Source organism: Boleophthalmus pectinirostris, unplaced genomic scaffold (assembly GCF_026225935.1).
Source record: "Boleophthalmus pectinirostris isolate CB_2022bp ecotype Guang Dong unplaced genomic scaffold, ASM2622593v1 HiC_scaffold_8, whole genome shotgun sequence".
Classification (NCBI taxonomy): domain Eukaryota; kingdom Metazoa; phylum Chordata; class Actinopteri; order Gobiiformes; family Gobiidae; genus Boleophthalmus; species Boleophthalmus pectinirostris.
Genome location: NW_026571515.1, coordinates 1,966,228 through 1,984,264, shown reverse-complemented (window position 1 = coordinate 1,984,264; position 18,037 = coordinate 1,966,228). Strand labels below are relative to the sequence as shown.

The 18,037-nt window shown below is 43.0% G+C and overlaps 2 protein-coding genes across 3 annotated transcripts in view; one reads left to right on the top strand and one right to left on the bottom strand.

Annotated features, from left to right (window-relative positions):
• LOC129412280 (nephrocystin-4) overlaps positions 1–16,778 on the bottom strand; it is a 53,682-nt gene extending 36,904 nt beyond the window's left edge. The window contains exons 1-2 of the mRNA XM_055165566.1: positions 16,510–16,778; positions 15,343–15,477 (exon numbers count right to left, since the gene is read on the bottom strand). Of these exons, the coding sequence (XP_055021541.1) occupies positions 15,343–15,477; positions 16,510–16,686 (312 nt within the window). The 5' untranslated portion in view covers positions 16,687–16,778. The remainder of the gene's footprint in view (positions 1–15,342; positions 15,478–16,509) is intronic.
• On the top strand, positions 7,359–13,829 carry LOC110174504 (E3 ubiquitin-protein ligase TRIM35-like). Of its 2 annotated transcripts, none has more exons than XM_055165640.1 (3): positions 7,359–7,553; positions 9,309–9,747; positions 11,685–13,829. In XM_055165640.1, exons 2-3 carry the CDS (start codon positions 9,316–9,318, stop codon positions 12,633–12,635), a joined length of 1,383 nt encoding a protein of 460 aa, XP_055021615.1. In that variant the 5' UTR covers positions 7,359–7,553; positions 9,309–9,315; the 3' UTR covers positions 12,636–13,829. The 2 variants fall into 2 exon arrangements, with proteins under 2 accessions (XP_055021615.1, XP_055021614.1); XM_055165639.1 differs by having other exon boundaries at positions 9,270–9,747.
• Positions 16,779–18,037: the final 1,259 nt, after the last annotated feature.

The window sequence follows — 18,037 nt, the reverse complement described above, 5'->3', positions numbered from 1 at the left end:
CGGACTAAACCAGGACTAAACCGTTTTCACTCCCGGTCTCAGTTCCGGTCTCAGTCCTGGTCTTGGTCCTGAGCTCGGTCCTGGTTTGGTCCCGGTCTAAGTCCTGGTCTCGGGTCTGGTTCTGGTCTGGTCTCAGCCTCAGTCCTGGTCTCAGTCCAAAGTCTGGTCCCTGTATCGGTCCTGGTCCCGGGTCGGGTTCTGGTCTGGTCTCAGCCTCAGTCCTGGTCTCAGTCCAAAGTCTGGTCCCTGTATCGGTCCTGGTCCCGGGTCGGGTTCTGGTCTGGTCTCAGCCTCAGTCCTAGTCTCAGTCCCCAGTCTGGTCCCTGTCTCGGTCCTGGTCCCGGGTCGGGTTCTGGTCTGGTCTCAGCCTCAGTCCTGGTCTCAGTCCCCAGTCTGGTCCCTGTCTCGGTCCTGGTCCCGGGTCGGGTTCTGGTCTGGTCTCAGCCTCAGTCCTGGTCTCAGTCCCCAGTCTGGTCCCTGTCTCGGTCCTGGTCCCGGGTCTGGTTCTGGTCTGGTCTCAGCCTCAGTCCTGGTCTCAGTCCCGGTCCTGGGTCTGGTTCTGGTCTGGTCTCAGCCTCAGTCCTGGTCTCAGTCCCCAGTCTGGTCCCTGTCTCGGTCTGGTCCTGGTCTGGTTCTGGTCTGGTTCTGGTCTGGTTCAGTCCTGTTTTAGTCCTGGTTTAGTCCTGGTTTAGTCCGTTATCTGTTTTTTTTTCCAAAGAGGGCCACATGATCGAGCACTGGAGTTATTTTTCCGAAAGTCATGAAAAAGTAAATGGATATTAGGGCTGTGCAAAAATATTGAACTATCTATATATCGTATCGGTTAATGTGATGATTCAGTATCGGTATCGGGGCTGCTGTATCGATGTATTTTTTGGTTTATTTTACAAAATGATTTAGTTCCAGCTCCAGTTTTGTTGTTTGTTCAGTGGAAGAAAACTCGTTTATGCGACACATTTGACATTTTCACTGTTTTGACGATTAAAATATTTGTGTTTCATATGAACTTTGCACAAGAAGAAGTGATTTAACAAAGACTTTTAGTGTCACAAACATGATTTAGACTTTTGAACCGTATCAAATCGATTGGAAATATATCGTATCGAATCAAAAGCTCACTGTATCGAGATGTGTATCGTATCGTATCGGCAGCTTCTTAATGATCCCAGCTCTAACGCACCAAACACACTCATGCTGTTTCATTATTACATTTACGTCTAATTACGGCATTTTATTTATTTAATTTGAATTATTATATCATTTTTACATTATTACGTTGTTGGGATTAAAGATTCCTCAAACATTCATGAACGACTCCAGATGAAACTCCAGAGGCTCAGTGAGGAGGAAACTGCTCTAACGCGGTTCAAAGGTTTGAAAAGTCGGTTTTGTAGAACAGTTCTGCTCTAACTCCAGAGTCGTCGGCTCTTTACACTCATGGAGTCCCTCTGGGGTCACGTCGCGCTGTGGCCTTTTCACCAGAGCCGATCACGAGGAGCAGAAGAACACAGAAGAACACAGAAGAACACAGAAGAACACAGAAGGTTTGTGTGTTTTATGTTTTAAATGGACTCATCACATCTGCACTTCAGCTTCTGCTCAGCTCCATCTGCAGAGCGACACTGCCCTCTGCTGGACGCACACACAACCACACACAACTGCACAGAGTTTGGGATTAGAACTGTGCAAAAATGCTAAAATATCAATATATCCTATATTTTAACATGATGATACAGTATCGATATTTCACCAAAAGTATTTTTCCAGGACTAAACTAAACCTAAACTAGGACTACACCAGGATTAAACCCGGATTAAAAGGAGATTAGAAGGAATCGAGGAGAAGGAAGTGAGGAGAAGGAATCGAGGAGAAAGAATCAAGGAGAAGGAAACAAGGAGATGGAATTGAGGAGAAGGAATCGAAGAGAAGGAAGCGGGAAGGAGGAAGCGAGGAGAAGAAATTGAGGAGAAGGAAGTGAAGAGAAGCAAGCGAGGAGAACGACGCGAGGAGAAGGAAGCGAGGAGGAGAAGGAATCGAAGAGAAGGAATCGAAGAGAAGGAATCGAGTAGAAGGAATCGAAGAGAAGGAATCGAGGAGAAGGAATCGAAGAGAAGGAATCGAGGAGAAGGAATCGAGGAGAAGGAATCGAGGAGAAGGAATCGAAGAGAAGGAATCGAAGAGAAGGAATCGAGGAGAAGGAATCGAGGAGAAGGAATCGAGGAGAAGGAATCGAGGAGAAGGAATCGAGGAGAAGGAAGCGAGGCGGAGGAATCGAGGAGAAGGAATCGAGGACAGAGAAATGAGACGCGGCCGATCTGTCTGCCCTTTTGTCTCTTTTGTAACTACAGTTCGGTTTTTCTTCTCGTTTCGCTGTTCCAGCTCGGTCAGATTCCAGTTTTATTCGGGAAGTTCCGTGTTTTCCCGACGTTCCAGATTCCAGATCTCAGAGTTTGATAAACGTTGCCGAGTCGTTTGAGTTTGTTGAAACGACAGAAGCTCGTGCACGTTTACGAAGCGAAGTGAAACTGATGTTGTGCAACGATCAGAAAATCCACTTCCTGCGGCGGTTTTCGAAGCCGACGTCCCGACGCAAAACTCCATCATGTTAATTATTTATCGATTAAACGAGTTTCAGATTTTATTTCCACAAACGTTTAATCACGTTTAAGACAATTAGTCGTGTGTCCGAGATTTATCCCCAAAAATACAAACATGAAGACAAAGGATTCTCTTGAACAAAACAAACAGCTTCACTTCTCCTCTTTCTCTTCCTCTCCTTCTCTTCTCTTCCTCTCCTCTTCTTCTCCTTCTTCCTCTCCTTCCTCTCCTCCTCGTCCTCTCCTTCTTCCTCTCCTTCTCTCTCCTCCTCTTCTCCTTCTCTCTTTCTCTTTAATCACTGTTAATCTTTATGGCCACATATTAGAAGTGATCCATCATCCTCCTCTCCTCCTCTCCTTTCCTCTCCTCTATCTGTTCTATCTCTCCTCTCTCTCCCCTTTCCTTTCTCCTCTCTTCCCCCTTCTCCCTACTCTTTCCTCACTCTTCTCTTCTCTCTCCTCTCCACTTTCCTCTCTCCATTCCTTTCTCTTTTCCTCTCTCCTCTCCTCTCTCCTCCTCTCTATTTCCTCTCTCCTCTCCCCTTTCCTCTATCCTTTCCTCGCTCCTCTCCTCTCCTCTCTCCTTTCCTCTCTCCTCTCCTTTCCTCTCTCTTCTCCTCTCTCCTTTCCTCGTTCCTCTCTCCTTTCCTCTATCCTTTCCTCTCTCCTCTCCTCTTTCCTCTCTCCTTTCCTCTCTCCTTTCCTCTCTCCTCTCCTCTTTCCTCTCCTCTTTCCTCTCCTCTTTCCTCTCCTCCCTCCTCTTCCCTCTCCTCTCCTCCCTCTTCTTCCCTCTCCTCTTCTCTCCTCTCTTCTTTTCCCCTCTCCTCCCTCCTCTTCCCTCTCCTCTCCTTCCTCTTCTTCCCTCTCCTCTTCTCTCCTCTCTTCTTTTCCTCTCTCCTCCCTCCTCATCCCTCTCCTCTTCTCTCCTCTCTTCTTTTCCTCTCTCCTCCTTCTCCTTCCCTCTCCTCTTCTCTCCTCTCTTCTTTTCCTCTCTCCTCCCTTCTCTTCCCTCTCCTCTTCTCTCCTCTCTTCTTTTTCACAGTATTTGTATTTCCAGCAGTATTTTAGTTTGGTGAAGAGTCTGTGGTTCGTCTGAGCTCAGACCTGCTCCTGGTCATGTTCACACTGTGGAGAAAAGGACCGGAGCGACGGAGGGAGAAGGTTCAGAAGGTTCAGAAGGTTTCACAAACGAGTGCAGGAGAGACGGAGGAGAGGAGGAGAGGAAAGAGGAGAGAGGAGAGAGGGAGCAGGGATCAAACGTGTGCAGCTTTAGTGGAGCCGTTAGTGACAAAATGACTCTGTGTGTGTGTGTGTTTACGCTTATGTAACTCTCCAGAGTCAAACACTCGAGATAAAACCAAACACCAAACACCAGGACGAAACGAGACGAGCTCCGAGACAAAACCACCAGGACGAAAAGAAACGAGACGAAACGAGACAAAACCACCAGGACGAAAAGAGACGAGACGAAACGAGACAAAACCACCAGGACGAAAAGAGACGAAACGAGACAAAACCACCAGGACGAAAAGAAACGAGACGAAACGAGACAAAACCACCAGGACGAAAAGAGACGAGACGAGACAAAACCACCAGGACGAAAAGAGACGAGACAAAACCACCAGAACGAAAAGAGACGAGACAAAACCACCAGGACGAAAAGAGACGAGACAAAACCACCAGGACGAAACGAGACGAAATGAAACGAGACAAAACCACCAGGACGAGAGAAGCACAGAAACGACCAACTCAAGACTCACAAACACGAAAACACAAAAAACACTTCAACACATCAATTCCAGAAAATAAATAAACTGTATTTTCAGACTATAAAGTGCATTAAGAGAAAAAAAACGGACGACACTTCAGACCAGTGGTGCTCAACACGTCGATCTCAATCTACCAGTCGATCGCCAAGGTCGTGTGGGTAGATCTCTGTGTCTCGTCTCGGACTCGATCACGTTTGGACTCGGTCTTGTCTCTCACTCGAGGTCTGACACTCAACAAGTGTGATCATATTTCATTCCGGCCGCTGCTGTTGGTAATAAACTTGTAGCGGGTGCAGGAGCGTGTGGGGCGTCTCAGTGCAGCCTGTGCGCTCATTTGAAACCCGCGGAGACTCTACGGCGCATCACAAACACACACGCTCCCTATGCACGGCTCGTCTGCGACAGCGTGTGCCCTCGTGTACCAGCCTGCATCACAGGGCAGGTTCAACTTCCTAAACATCCTACCTGTCCACCTGCCTCACGTCAGCACGCCGCCCCTCGCCTTTTCACGCTCTCGCTCCTTCCTGCGTACAGCCAACACAAGCCCCTCCCACAGTGCGGCTGATTAGAAGAGCAAGACCAAACGTGAAGCAAAAACCAGTCTAAATTTGTGTTCCAGTGTTGGCACAAAGCAGGTCTACAGCATAGAGCGGATCTACAGAACAGACCTACTGCCACATTTGGCTGAAGTTTGTCTAACAAAAGTGACAAATGCATCTGTGTTTGTCACGATGTGCGTTTGGTTTGGTAAACGTGCAGAGGCTGGTAAAATATCACTGCAAAACCAGAAAAGAATGAAACTCCAGTTTGGAACTTTAAAAAACAGGTTTAAAAATCTTCCTTCACTTTTTTCACAGTTTTGTGTAAAGTGCCAGAGGAAGTTCTCTTAAAGAAGAGGTTCTCAAACTGTGGGGGAGGGTCCAAAAAAGGGCCACAGAGTGTTTCAGTGCAGTTTGTTTGACTTTGTATTAGGTCGATCTTTATGACTTGGTCATTTTGTAAGTAGCTCACATGATGAAAAAGTGTGAACACCTCTGATGTAGACTGATCCACGTATCATTCGTTCATTTGTTTTTCAAAATAAAACCAAAAATAAGAAAACGGAAAAAAAATTAACAATTTTCTTCATTATTTGTCTCCAAAACCAAAATGAAAAAAAAACAAAAACAACAGATAATGGACTAGACCAGGACTGAAACAGGACTAAACCAGGACTAAACCAGGACTAAACCAGGACTAAACCAGGACTGAACCAGGACTAAAACAGGACTAAAACAGGACTAAACCAGGACTAAAACTGGACTAAAAGGACTAAACCAGGACTAAAACCAGGACTAAAACCAGGACTAAACTGGACTAAACCACTAAAACTGGACTAAAACAGGATTAAACCAGGACTAAACCAGGATTAAACCAGGACTAAATCAGGACTGAACCAGGACTTAACCAGGACTAAAACTGGACTAAAACTGGACTAAACCAGGACTAAAACTGGACTAAACCAGGACTAAAACTGGACTAAACCAGGACTGGTGGTGGTGTTTAGTCTTTGGGAAAATGAGTCCTTCCAGAACCAGGTGGAGAACCAAAGAACTAAAACAAAACTACTAAAGTAAAGTTCTAGTAAAAGTCCAAACACTAAATGATAAAAAATAAAAATAAAAGACTAAAGGCTCCAAATCAGTTTTCAACCAGGTCTAAAAATAGAACAGAACCCGCAAACTAAAGTTCCAGGTCAGATCTGTGGAGAGGCGACGCCGCTCACACTCAGAATGTTTGTTTTTCTAGGTCATTTTGAGCTTTAAAAACACTTGTAATTGAATAAATGTAAAGTAGAGCTGTTTAAAGTCACACTGCGGAACATTCTAGTTAAAGCAATGACATCTCCACGGAAACAAGCAGGAGAAAAGTTACACAGTGCACCTTTAAATGTGAATTCTGTTTGTTTAGGGAGCAGTGTGACCTGTAACGATAACAAGTGTTGTGAAGTTTACTTTTAAAATGTAATCCCCTACAGATTACAGATTACACACACCAAAATGTAGTTTGTAACAGAATCCATTAAATTACTTAAAGTGAGTAATGTAATCTGATTACTTTGGATTACTTGATTTGCTGTAGAGAAACAAAGACGAGGAAATCTTCACATAAGAAGTTTTGTCTGATAAAAGAAAATAAAAAGTCCAGACTTTACTTAGTCCTGGTTTAGACCTGGTTTAGACCTGGTTTAGACCTGGTTTAGTCCTGGTTTAGTCCTGGTTTAGTCTGGTTTAGTCCTATTTTAGTCCTGGTTTAGTCCTGTTTTAGTCCTGGTTTAGTCCTGGTTTAGTCCTGGTTTAGTCCTGGTTTAGTCCTGGTTTAGTACTGATTTAGTCCTGTTTTAGTCCTGGTTTAGACCTGGTTTAGACCTGGTTTAGTCATGTTTTAGTCCTGATTTAGTCCTGGTTTAGTCATGTTTTAGTCCTGGTTTAGACCTGGTTTAGTCCTGGTTTAGACCTGGTTTAGTCCTGTTTTAGTCCTGTTTTAGTCCTGTTTTAGTCCTGTTTTAGTCCTGGTTCAGTCCTGATTTAGTCCTGTTTTAGTCCTGTTTTAGTCCTGTTTTAGTCCTGTTTTAGTCCTGGTTTATTCATGTTTTAGTCCTGGTTTAGTCCTGGTTTAGTCCTGATTTAGTCCTGATTTAGTCCTGGTTTAGTTTCTGGCAATAAGTGGAATTACCAGGAAAAAAAAAGTGAAAACAGGAAAATCCCGCCTTTACTCATCATTTGTACTCTGATTACTTCACTCCGGTCCATGTAATCTGTTACTCCCCAACACTGACCACTGACCAAACAAGCAGGTGAAAAGTTACATAATGCACCTTTACACGTGAGTTCTGTTCGTTTAGTGTTTTCAGTGTTTTTTTTAATTCTCGTTAGCAGCGGCGGCGTTTAAAAAGGAAATGAAAGTGGTGGGGATTTTGTGCTTTTGGTTTTACTGGGGCAGAGTTCAGAGCCCAGCCCTAAAAAAAACAACTCTGTGTTTATCAAGAGAGCAAAGATCAGGAACTGCTCAGTCCAGGTGCAGACGGAGGAAGAAGGATCCACACCTGAGCGACGCTTTCGGAGCCAAAACAACAACACAAACACGAGAAACACGAGAAAAACGAGAAGAAACAGACTAAGAGTTTGTGGATCAGCTCTGAGTTTTGGTGAGTCGCAGTGACACTTTATTATATTTTACCGTGAAGTTTGATTAAAGAAGAAACCGCAACACGATTTAATCATTATTTAGGCTCGTTTTGGACATGACTAAATGCAGAAATACTTCATTTTTTTTCATTTTGTGTTTCATTTCTGTTTTCTGACTCGTCCCCGGTTTATAAACTCAAACCGAACGCGGATGTGAAAAACCTGAAAAACCACAAACCGACGAAAACACCCGAACACGTGAACTGGACTTTCTACGGAATCGAACGGAAACTGAACGGAAATAAGTTAATATAAAACAAAAATAATTTAACGTTCACGAGCTGAGTGAGTGTGGCAGAAGAGAAAGTGAAAGTGTCACAGACGAACGCGACGGGATCCAGGTTTGGGTAACTCGACGTACACATTTTTAATATTAGATCAGATCAGAGTGAGGCGCCGATGAACACGACTGTGGGTTTTTAGTCCAAACACAAATGTGCATCAGTCAAAACAATAATTATATTTAGATTTGAAACGTAAAAGGGAGAACGTGACAGCGACAGAGGTGAGGAATGTGGCCACACCGGCTCAGCAGCGGGAACCGGCCTGGCAGCGCTGGGACGGGAAACACCGGGGAATACCGTGAGAAAAACTGTGGGGAATACCGTGGGAAAAACTGGGGGGAATCGCGGGTAATACCAGGTGCACAGTGGGGCGTGCACCTTCTAACCCGACTGTATCGTAAACAATACCTGGGAGTATGTTTTATGGAACCGCACAGAACTTTCCAACCATAAAAAACAGAAAACAACTTTTATTTTTTTCTTGAAAAGCTGAGAGCTGCAGGTTTCCAGGCACATTCCCGGAGTGAGTCGACCTGTAACGATAACAGATTTTGCTGGACGATTAATTGACCAAGATTTTATTGCGATAAATATTATAAGATATTGACATTTTGAGACCAATGTATTCAGTTACAGTTACTGTTTCAGTGAGTGGTAATTGGATTACAGTTACTTTGCTGAAATAAATGGATTACACGGCAGGATTTTCCTGTTTTCACTTTTTTTTTTTTTTTCCCCGGTAATTCCACTCATTGTCGGACATTAAACCAGGTCTAAACTAGATCTAAACCAGGTCTAAACCAGGTCTAAACTAGATCTAAACCAGGTCTAAACTAGATCTAAACCAGGTCTAAACTAGATCTAAACTAGATCTAAACCAGGTCTAAACTAGATCTAAACTAGATCTAAACCAGGTCTAAACTAGATCTAAACCAGGTCTAAACTAAACTAGATCTAAACCAGGTCTAAACCAGGTCTAAACCAGGTCTAAACCAGGACTAAACCAGGATAAACCAGGACTAAAACCAGGTCTAAACCAGGTCTAAAACAGGATTTAACAGGACTAAATCCTGCTGTGTGGACGTGTTTCTTCTTCTTCTATCAATAATATTTTTAATTTGGTTCAGTAAAATCTGGACTTTTTATTTTCTTTTATCAGACAAAACTTCTTATGTGAAGATTTCCTCGTCTTTGTTTCTCTACAGCAAATCAAGTAATCCAAAGTAATCAGATTACATCACTCACTTTAAGTCATTTAATGGATTCTGTTACAAACTACATTTTGGTGTATGTAATCTGTAATCTGTAGGGGATTACATTTTAAAAGTAAACTTCACAACACTGATCATGTCACTGTTTTTTGTTTTGTTTTTTATGACTCTGAAAATCCAGTGCGGTGACACATTTTCTTCGGTCTCATTGTGGTTTTAGAGACAAAATGGATTCCAAGCTGGAGGAGGACCTGACCTGTCCCATCTGCTACCGGCTCTTCAGGGATCCTGTGGTTCTGTCGTGCAGCCACAGCTTCTGCGAGGTCTGTCTGCAGGTCTGGTGGATGGAGAAACCCGTAAGGACGTGCGCGGTTTGTAAGAGAAAGTCCTCGCAGGCCTTTCCTCCGATCAGCCTGGCCCTGAGGAACCTGGTGCAGACGTTTGAGGAGCACAGGGGGAAGGTACCGTCAGAGCTCCTGTGCGGCCTTCACTCGGAGCAGCTCCGGCTCTTCTGCGTGGACCATCAGCAGCCGGTGTGTCTGATCTGCAGAGACTCCAGGACTCACAAAGACCACAGGTTCAGTCCCATGGAGGAGGCGGCCGAGGACCTGAGAGAACATCTGAGGACGTCCATCAAGACTCTGCAGGACAAACTCCAGGTACAGGTCCTCACTTCTAGGGTTAGGGTTCATGTTTCTGTTTGTTATTACCGTATTTTCCAGACTATAAGTGCCTCCGGAGTATAAATCTCACCAGCCAAAAAATGTGTAATGAAGAAGAAAAAAACATATAAGTCGCACTTTTTGGGGGAAATGTATTTTATAAAATGAGAGACGAGGAACCGACATTTCGTGTGTAAAGTCAAGTTCTAGTAAAAAGAATAGAAGAGAGAACAACAGACTGTTAACGTCACATATGAACAGTGTTTGGAGTAAAGAGTTACTGTGCTGCGTTGCTTTTTGCTGTAACGCAGTAAAGTGGAATTACAGCGGGAAAAAAAATTAATATTTTACTGTGTACAAATGTGAGTATCGCGCATCACAAAGCTTTTTTAACCTGGATTCAAGTGGTGGGTTTTTCGTTTTTCTTCGTACAAATTCGCTAAAATCACGGCGATATCAGCAGCGGTGAAACACCGGAGACACGCCCACGTAGACCGTCAGGTGACCACGAGCAAAAGGACCAGCGCATACAGACACCCTGTCTGCAAGGCACTTCCAAGGTCTAGTCCAAGCTTAATCCTGGTTTAGTCCTGGTTCAGTTCTCGTTTAGTTTTAGTTCAGTCCTGGTTTAGACCTGGTTTTAGACCTGGTTTAGTCCTGGTTTAGTCCATATACGGCGCAAAAGTTCAGCAGTTATTTTGGTGAGAGTAACTTAAAAGTGCTGCAGTAGTTGTGTATTTATTGAAGTGCAAGACGTCGGCAGTTCAGTCCTGGTTCAGTCCTGGTTCAGTCCTGGTTCAGTCCTGGTTTAGACCTGGTTTAGACCTGGTTTAGTCCTGGTTCAGACCTGGTTCAGTCCTGGTTCAGTCCTGGTTTAGACCTGGTTCAGTCCTGGTTTAGTCCTGGTTTAGTCCTGGTTTAGACCTGGTTCAGACCTGGTTCAGTCCTGGTTCAGTCCTGGTTTAGTCCTGGTTAAGACTTGATTTAGTCCTGGTTCAGACCTGGTTCAGTCCTGGTTTAGTCCTGGTTCAGTCCTGCATCAGTCCTGGGTCAGTCCTGGTTTAGACCTGGTTCAGACCTGGTTCAGTCCTGGTTCAGTCCTGGTTCAGTCCTGGTTTAGACCTGGTTCAGTCCTGGTTTAGTCCTGGTTTAGACCTGGTTCAGACCTGGTTCAGTCCTGGTTCAGTCCTGGTTTAGTCCTGGTTAAGACTTGATTTAGTCCTGGTTCAGACCTGGTTCAGTCCTGGTTTAGTCCTGTTTCAGTCCTGCGTCAGTCCTGGGTCAGTCCTGGTTTAGACCTGGTTCAGTCCTGGTTCAGACCTGGTTCAGTCCTGGTTAAGACTTGATTTAGTCCTGGTTCAGACCTGGTTCAGTCCTGGTTTAGTCCTGGTTCAGACCTGGTTCAGTCCTGGTTCAGTCCTGGTTAAGACTTGATTTAGTCCTGGTTCAGACCTGGTTCAGTCCTGGTTCAGTCCTGGTTTAGTCCTGGTTTAGACCTGGTTTAGACCTGGTTAAGACTTGATTTAGACCTGGTTCAGACCTGGTTTAGTCCTGGTTCAGTCCTGGTTTAGTCCTGGTTCAGTCCTGGTTCAGTCCTGGTTAAGACTTGATTTAGTCCTGGTTCAGACCTGGTTCAGTCCTGGTTCAGTCCTGGTTTAGTCCTGGTTTAGACCTGGTTTAGACCTGGTTAAGACTTGATTTAGACCTGGTTCAGACCTGGTTTAGTCCTGGTTCAGTCCTGGTTTAGTCCTGGTTAAGACTTGATTTAGACCTGGTTCAGACCTGGTTCAGTCCTGGTTTTGTTTGTTGAATCCATATCAAGTTTAAATATCGCCGACCCCTAACACACACAGACACTGTCAGACTCACACGTGTGTCAGGACCCACACACCAGAGAGCCGCTTCTGTCTGATTCACTCTGACTCTTTGTGCAGGTTCTGACGGGGACGAAACATCATTTGGAAGACGCGGCGGCTCACATCAGCGCCCAGGCTCGACAGACGGAGGCACAGATCCGACAGCAGTTTAAGACGCTGCACCAGTTTCTGCTGGACGAAGAAGACACCAGGATGAAGGACGTGAGGGAGGAGGAGGAGCAGAAGACCCAGAGCATGAAGGAGAAGCTGGACGCCGTGAGCAGAGAGCTGGAGACCGCGTCCACGACCATCAGAGAGGCCGAGGAGCAGCTGAGGGCCACGGACGCCTCCTTCCTGCTGCAGTACAAGTCGACGGCGGAGAGAATCCGGCGCCACCTGGAGGGCGAGGAGACGAAGATGGAACGCGGGGCTTTGCTGGACCAGGCCAAACACGTGGGCAACCTGGGCTTTAACATCTGGAGGAACATGAAGACCGCGGTGAGGTTCTACCCCGTCATTCTGGATCCAAACACGGCGGCGCCCGAACTCGTCCTGTCCGAAGATCTGAGCTCGGTGAGGAGGGGGACGACGCAGAAGCTCCCGCAGAACCCGGACAGATGCACAGACCACAACGTGTTCCGGTCTAAAGTGTTTCGGTCGGGGACTCACAGCTGGGACGTGGAGGTCGGGGACAACAAACGATGGTCCGTGGGCGTGAGCGGACTGGTCCTGAGGGACGGGCGGACCGAGCCCGGAGGTTGGTTTATAAGTTTCAGTAACGGAGAATACTCGGCGTGTTCCCACCCGGACCCGGTCACGCCGCTGCCCGTGACCAGTCTGCAGAGGCTCAGGGTGAAGCTGGACTTTAACGAAGGGACGGTGATTTTCAGCGACCCCGACACAAACGCCGACCTGAGCGTCTTCACGGGCGCCTTCACCGACGGACTCATCCCGTATTTGTTCACAGAAGACGACAACATCCCGCTGAAGATTTTACCAAAGGACGCCATCGTGAAGAGGAAATACTGAAACTTTAAAGGCTGTATAGAGGATTTTTTAAGGGAAAAGAAATACAGCGACAATCCTTTTACAAATGTTGTGCATGCGTGACACCACCTTCCTCCTCCACAGCTCGTTTACAGCCAGTGCGCGTTCAGAATTACTGTTGAAGTGACCTGTCTAGAAATTATTTTTTTAGACAGTTTTTAGACCCTTTGTCTGCTTCATTCATGCAATCGCTGGAAGACACCTCCACGAATCACCTCAGTTTGGCTTTGCTCCTTTTCCCCTTCTCTTCTTCTTTCAGCGACCTCAAAAACTGACTTTCTTTTGCGGTGAACTGGTCGTGGATTCTCGTCCGCCATCGCAACAAACTTTGTGCAAACTGCGAGGAAGTACAGTTTAAAAAAGCCTCTAAGAACCGCTGCATAAACCACTTAATCCCCAAGCACTGGCAAGTCAGTTACACTAGGGAGTTTGATTGACAACCTAACAGCCAATAGAAAATGAGGGAGCCTGGTTTTCTATTGGCTGATTTTCTCTGGCTTCACTACGTCCACAGTTGATAGATTTTCATTCTTATTATAATTTTTTTTTTTTTTTTGGTCATAATAATTACAAAGCTGCTGCATCTCTGTAATGGAATTTAAACTTTCATTGACGATTTGAAACAAACAAAAAAAATCCTCCATACAACCTTTAAGAGTAAAGGTATGCAAAAATATTGAACTATCGATATATCAAACCGTTTAATGTGATGAAACAGTATTGATATCGTGGGCTGCTGTATCGATATATCACCAAGAGTATTTTTGATATATTTTACTAAATTATTTTGTTACAGTTGTACAGTTTTTGATGCTTGTTTTGAGGAAGGAAACTCATTTGACATTTTCACAGTTTTAAATGTTTGTGTTTCATATGAACTTTGCAAAAGAAGTGGTTTAACAAAGTCTTCTAGTGTCACAGCTGTGATTTAGACTTTATTTTTTACTGAAGCACATCAAATCGATTTGAAATTTGATTTGAATCAATTTGAACAGAAATCGAACAACATCCCAGCTGCAATAAGACCAAGTTTACACTGAAACGAACCTGCATAAAAAAAGCCTTTGTCAGATATTTTTCTTGCTTTGGGTGTGCTGTGGTCCAAAGTAAGAAAAATATCTGACAAAGGCTTTTTTCTGAAGAAATGTTATTTTGAAAATTAAAAAGCTTTTGGACATCGGCCATCTGAGTGTGCTGTGCGTTTGTTCACTTTTGTCTTGCACAGTAACGTCACATTGTTGAACTACACTGTGGAAATGTCTCACACACGTCTCATTTCATAAACACGTCTCATGATATAAACACGTCTCATTTTATAAACACGTCTCATTTTATAAACACGTCTCATTATATAAACACGTCTCATTTTATAAACACGTCTCATTTTATAAAACGTGTCTCATTTTATAAACACGTCTCATTTTATAAACACGTCTCATTTTATAAACACGTCTCATTTTAAACACGTCTCATTTTATAAAAACACGTCTCATATAAACACGTCTCATTTTAAAAACACGTCTCATTTATAAAACACGTCTCATTTTATAAAACGCGTCTCATTTTATAAACACGTCTCATTTTATAAACGCGTCTCATTTTATAAACACGTCTCATTTTATAAACACGTCTCATTTTATAAAACACGTCTCATTTTATAAACACGTCTCATTTTATAAACACGTCTCATTTTATAAACACGTCTCATTTTATAAAACACGTCTCATTTTATAAAACGCGTCTCATTTTATAAACACGTCTCATTTTATAAAACGTCGTCTCATTTTATAAACGTCTCATTTTATAAACACGTCTCATTTTATAAAACACGTCTCATTTTATAAACACGTCTCATTTTATAAACACGTCTCATTTTATAAAACACGTCTCATTTTTATAAACACGTCTTTTATAAACACGTTCTCATTTTATAAACACGTCTCATTTTATAAACACGTCTCATCATTTTATAAAAACACGTCTCATTTTAAACACGTCTCATTTTATAAACACGTCTCATTTCATAAACACGTCTCATTTTATAAAAACGTCTCATTTTATAAACACGTCTCATTTTATAAACACGTCTCATAAACACGTCTCATTTTATAAAACGTGTCTCATTTTATAAAACGCGTCTCATTTTATAAAACACGTCTCATTTTATAAACACGTCTCATTTTATAAACACGTCTCATTTTATAAACACGTCTCATTTTATAAAACACGTCTCTCATTTATAAACACGTCTCATTTTATAAAACACGTCTCATTTTATAAACACGTCTCATTTTATAAACACGTCTCATTTTATAAAACGTGTCTCATTTTATAAACACGTCTCATTTTATAAAACACATAAAACACGTCTCATTTTATAAAACACGTCTCATTTTATAAACACGTCTCATTTTAAAAACACGTCTCATATAAAACACGTCTCATTTTATAAACACGTCTCATTTTATAAACACGTCTCATTTTATAAAACACGTCTCATTAAACACGTCTCATAAACACGTCTCATTTTATAAACACGTCTCATTTTATAAACACGTCTCATTTTATATACACGTCTCATTACAATCATCCACCTCGGCTTTGACTGAACAGCGCCCCCGTGTGTTCACTCTGATCGGGTCACAGCTCTCGCACACAGACTCAGTGGACTGGGCGGAGTGTTCAGTACCTGGTTGAAGCAGATCTTTCCGTTCTTGAGGCTCTGGGCGCTGCTCCTCCAGGTCTGACCGAAGAACTGCTGCTGCCTCGCGTCCAGCAGAGACGCCCTGAGCTCGTAGGACACCTGTGCGCCCTCTGCTGGCTCCTGCGGACATTTACACAAACAAATTTAAACTAAACGTAAAAATACTGTAGAGTTTTGTATTCTGACTGACTCCTGCTTCTGACAGTTTATACTTCACTGTGATTGGTTAAATCCACCTGTCACTCAGGACAGTTTTACTATAAAACTGTGTGTGTGGTGTTTTGTTTGTATTTTCTTCTGGTCCTGGTTCTTATTTGGATTTTTAGTGCAAACTAGAGCTGCACAACGAGGAACTAAACATAAAAGTTAAGTTAAGTTAAAATAATCAACATTGGCTTAGTCTTTGTTTAGTCCTGGTTCAGTCCTGGTTTTAGACCTGGTTTAGTTCTGTTTAAATCCTGGTTTAGACCTGGTTGTGTCCTGGTTCAGTCCTGTTTTAGTCCTGGTTTAGTCCTGGTTTAGTCCTGGTTTAGACCTGGTTTAGACCTGGTTTTAGTCCTAGTTTAGTCCACATTTAGACCTGGTTTAGTTCTGTTTTAATCCTGGTTCAGTCATGGTTTAGATCTGGTTTTAGTCCTAGTTTAGACCTGGTTTTAGTCCTATTTTAGTCCTGGTTTAGTCCTTGTTTAGACCTGGTTTTAGTCCTGGTTTAGTCCTGGTTTAGTCCCGGTTCAGTCCTAGTTTAGACCTGGTTTTAGTCCTAATTTAGTCCGATTTAGTCCCGGTTTAGTCCCGGTTCAGTCCTAGTTTAGTCCCAGTTTAGTCCCGCTTTAGTCCTGGTTTAGACCTGGTTTAGTCCCGGTTCAGTCCCAGTTTAGACCCAGTTTAGTCCTAGTTTAGTCCTAGTTTAGAGACCTGGTTTAGACCCGGTTTGGTCCCGGTTCGGTCCTGTTTTAGTCCTGGTTTTAGTCCTGTTTTAGTCCCGGTTCGGTCCTGTTTTAGTCCTGGTTTTAGTCCTGTTTTAGTCCCGGTTCGGTCCTGGTTTAGTCTTAGTTTAGACCTGGTTTAGTACTGGTTTAGTCCTGGCTTTAGTCTTAGTTCAGTCCCGGTTCGGTCCGGTGCTTTTCTCTCAGCGGTGTGTCGTGTCTTCACCTGCGGGAGATGAGGCGCTGTGACGCGGCTCAGGCTCAGCTCAAACCCGCGCGACTCCCGGGGCTGGTTCTCCCCGGCGGCGCGGCTCGTGTGGCGGGACGGAGGAATCACACGGCCCCGGGCGAACACCTCCTCCCACGGCCGCGCTCCTGAGGCCGGCTCCTCGGGCTTCACCATGTCTGACGCGGACAAAATCACTCAAATCACTCAAATCACTCAAATCACTCAAATCACTCGGGTTTACAGATTTTTCCTTCAGATTCTCCTCTCCTCCGTTAACACCGAATCACCCGCCGCCATTTTGAGACGGGACCGTACCAAAGCGCGGGGGGCGGCGGGTCACGAGCCACCCCCGGGAAACGAGATTAAAATGGCGAATTATTACAAATACACGGATCAGACAAAATTATAGTGTTACGTTTTTGTTTATTAAGAACTACCTGTGCATAATTTAGGTAGAAAGACAAAACTGAGATAATTTAATGCGGAGCGAATAACCCGTATTTTGGTCTCTACCGCGGAGAAGCGTTGGTTGCTATGGTAACGCTCAAACTCAGAAGCCGCAGATCCACGTGAGGAGCTCAGGGAGTTTATAATAAAGTGTCCAGACGTCCCTGTTTCTCCAGTGTTGAGTCTGTGTCCCCTGTCCCAGCAGATTTATACAAAACCACTTTTTGTCCCAGTTTTATACAAGAAATGTCCTAGGCGTCTCTGTTTTTGACCAATCAGATGCTGACAACAGTAAAGAGACACATAAACTGACATTTGGTTAGGTAAACTACAGAAAAACTGCTTATAAACGACCAAAACATAAAGAAAATGTGACTATACTGAGTCATATTAGGGCCAAGTGCAGAACAATTCTCCTTAATTACACACTCGTTTCACAATATTTATTTAATTATTTATTTATTTATTGAATTTTATTGTATTTTTGTATATATTTTTTTTTATTTAATTTAATTTTTATTTAATTTATTTATTTTTTATTTGTATTTATTTTATTTTTATTTATCTCTATTTTTGACCAATCAGATCCTGCAACAGAAAAGAGAAACATAAACTGACATTTGTTTTGGTAAAATACAGAAAAACAGCTTAAAACAGTTTTCATTCCGCACTCTTCTCTCCAATTTATGTCTCTCTTTTTTTATTTTAATCTTCATGATTATTTATGTTTTGATTTGTTTTTATTATTATTTTAATGTATTTCTTATTCTGTAAAGCACTTTGAATTACTTTGTGTACGAATTGTGCTGTACAAATAAACTTGCCTTGCCTTAAAAACAACCAAAACATAAAGAAAATGTGACTATACTGAGTCACATTAGGGCCAAGTGCAGAACAATTCTCCTTAATTACACACTCGTTTCACAATATTTATTTATTTATTTATTTATTTATTAGTTTGTTTGTTTATTGTATTTTATTTTATTGTAATTTTTTATATATTTTTAATTTAATTTAATTATTTTTTTTTTATTTTTTATTTGTATTTATTTATTTATTTATTTAGTTGTATTTATAA

Coding starts and splice junctions, on each gene's coding strand:
- LOC110174504 (XM_055165640.1), top strand. CDS start 9,316: ATGGATTCCAAGCTGGAGGAGGACCTGACCTGTCCCATCTGCTACCGG. Junction 9,748..11,684: donor CTCTGCAGGACAAACTCCAG/GTACAGGTCCTC, acceptor CTCTTTGTGCAG/GTTCTGACGGGGACGAAACA.